Source organism: Penaeus monodon, chromosome 29 (genome assembly GCF_015228065.2).
Source record: "Penaeus monodon isolate SGIC_2016 chromosome 29, NSTDA_Pmon_1, whole genome shotgun sequence".
NCBI lineage: Eukaryota > Metazoa > Arthropoda > Malacostraca > Decapoda > Penaeidae > Penaeus > Penaeus monodon.
In genome coordinates, this window is record NC_051414.1 from 35866147 (window position 1) to 35866618 (window position 472).

The 472-nt window shown below is 51.7% G+C and overlaps 1 protein-coding gene across 1 annotated transcript in view; it reads left to right on the top strand.

Annotated features, from left to right (window-relative positions):
• The window catches only part of LOC119591860 (translation initiation factor IF-2-like), a 2014-nt gene that overhangs the window by 720 nt on the left and 822 nt on the right, over positions 1–472 (top strand). The window contains exon 3 of the mRNA XM_037940602.1: positions 258–386. Coding sequence (XP_037796530.1) covers positions 258–386 — 129 coding nt within the window. The remainder of the gene's footprint in view (positions 1–257; positions 387–472) is intronic.

Sequence of the window (472 nt, forward strand, 5' to 3'; positions counted from 1 at the left end):
CCGTGTTCATCTGTCCATCATGTGCTTCAGCCAGAGGTTATCCTTCACCGTTGTACTGTAAAAATAAGAGTAGACTGACAATAGCATGGAGGAAGGAGGTTTGCGAGTGAAGTTAGGTCCGTCGACCACTTCCGGGTGACTCCTTCTTGCATGAATGGGTTTCTCTTCGCTGATGAACTCTTTGGATATCTGAATACTTCAGAGCTTTCCTAATGGCTTAGTAAAGTGGGTCTAATGTCCCCCGTTTCCCTCCCTAGTCCCTGGCACAGCCTCACCTTCCCAGAGATGACAACGTGCTCCATCAGACGCAGGAATTCCTCCTCAAGTTTGCTGAGCTGAAGGCCCTCGCCGACGCCGCTCCTGACCCGGTGGATGAGCGCCAAGCGGTAGGTTGTTCTGGGTTCTCGTGTTTTTAGGGTCGTTTTTTTAAGGCGGGGGGAGATATGGTGCTTCCTTCTGGGTCGTCTTCGGG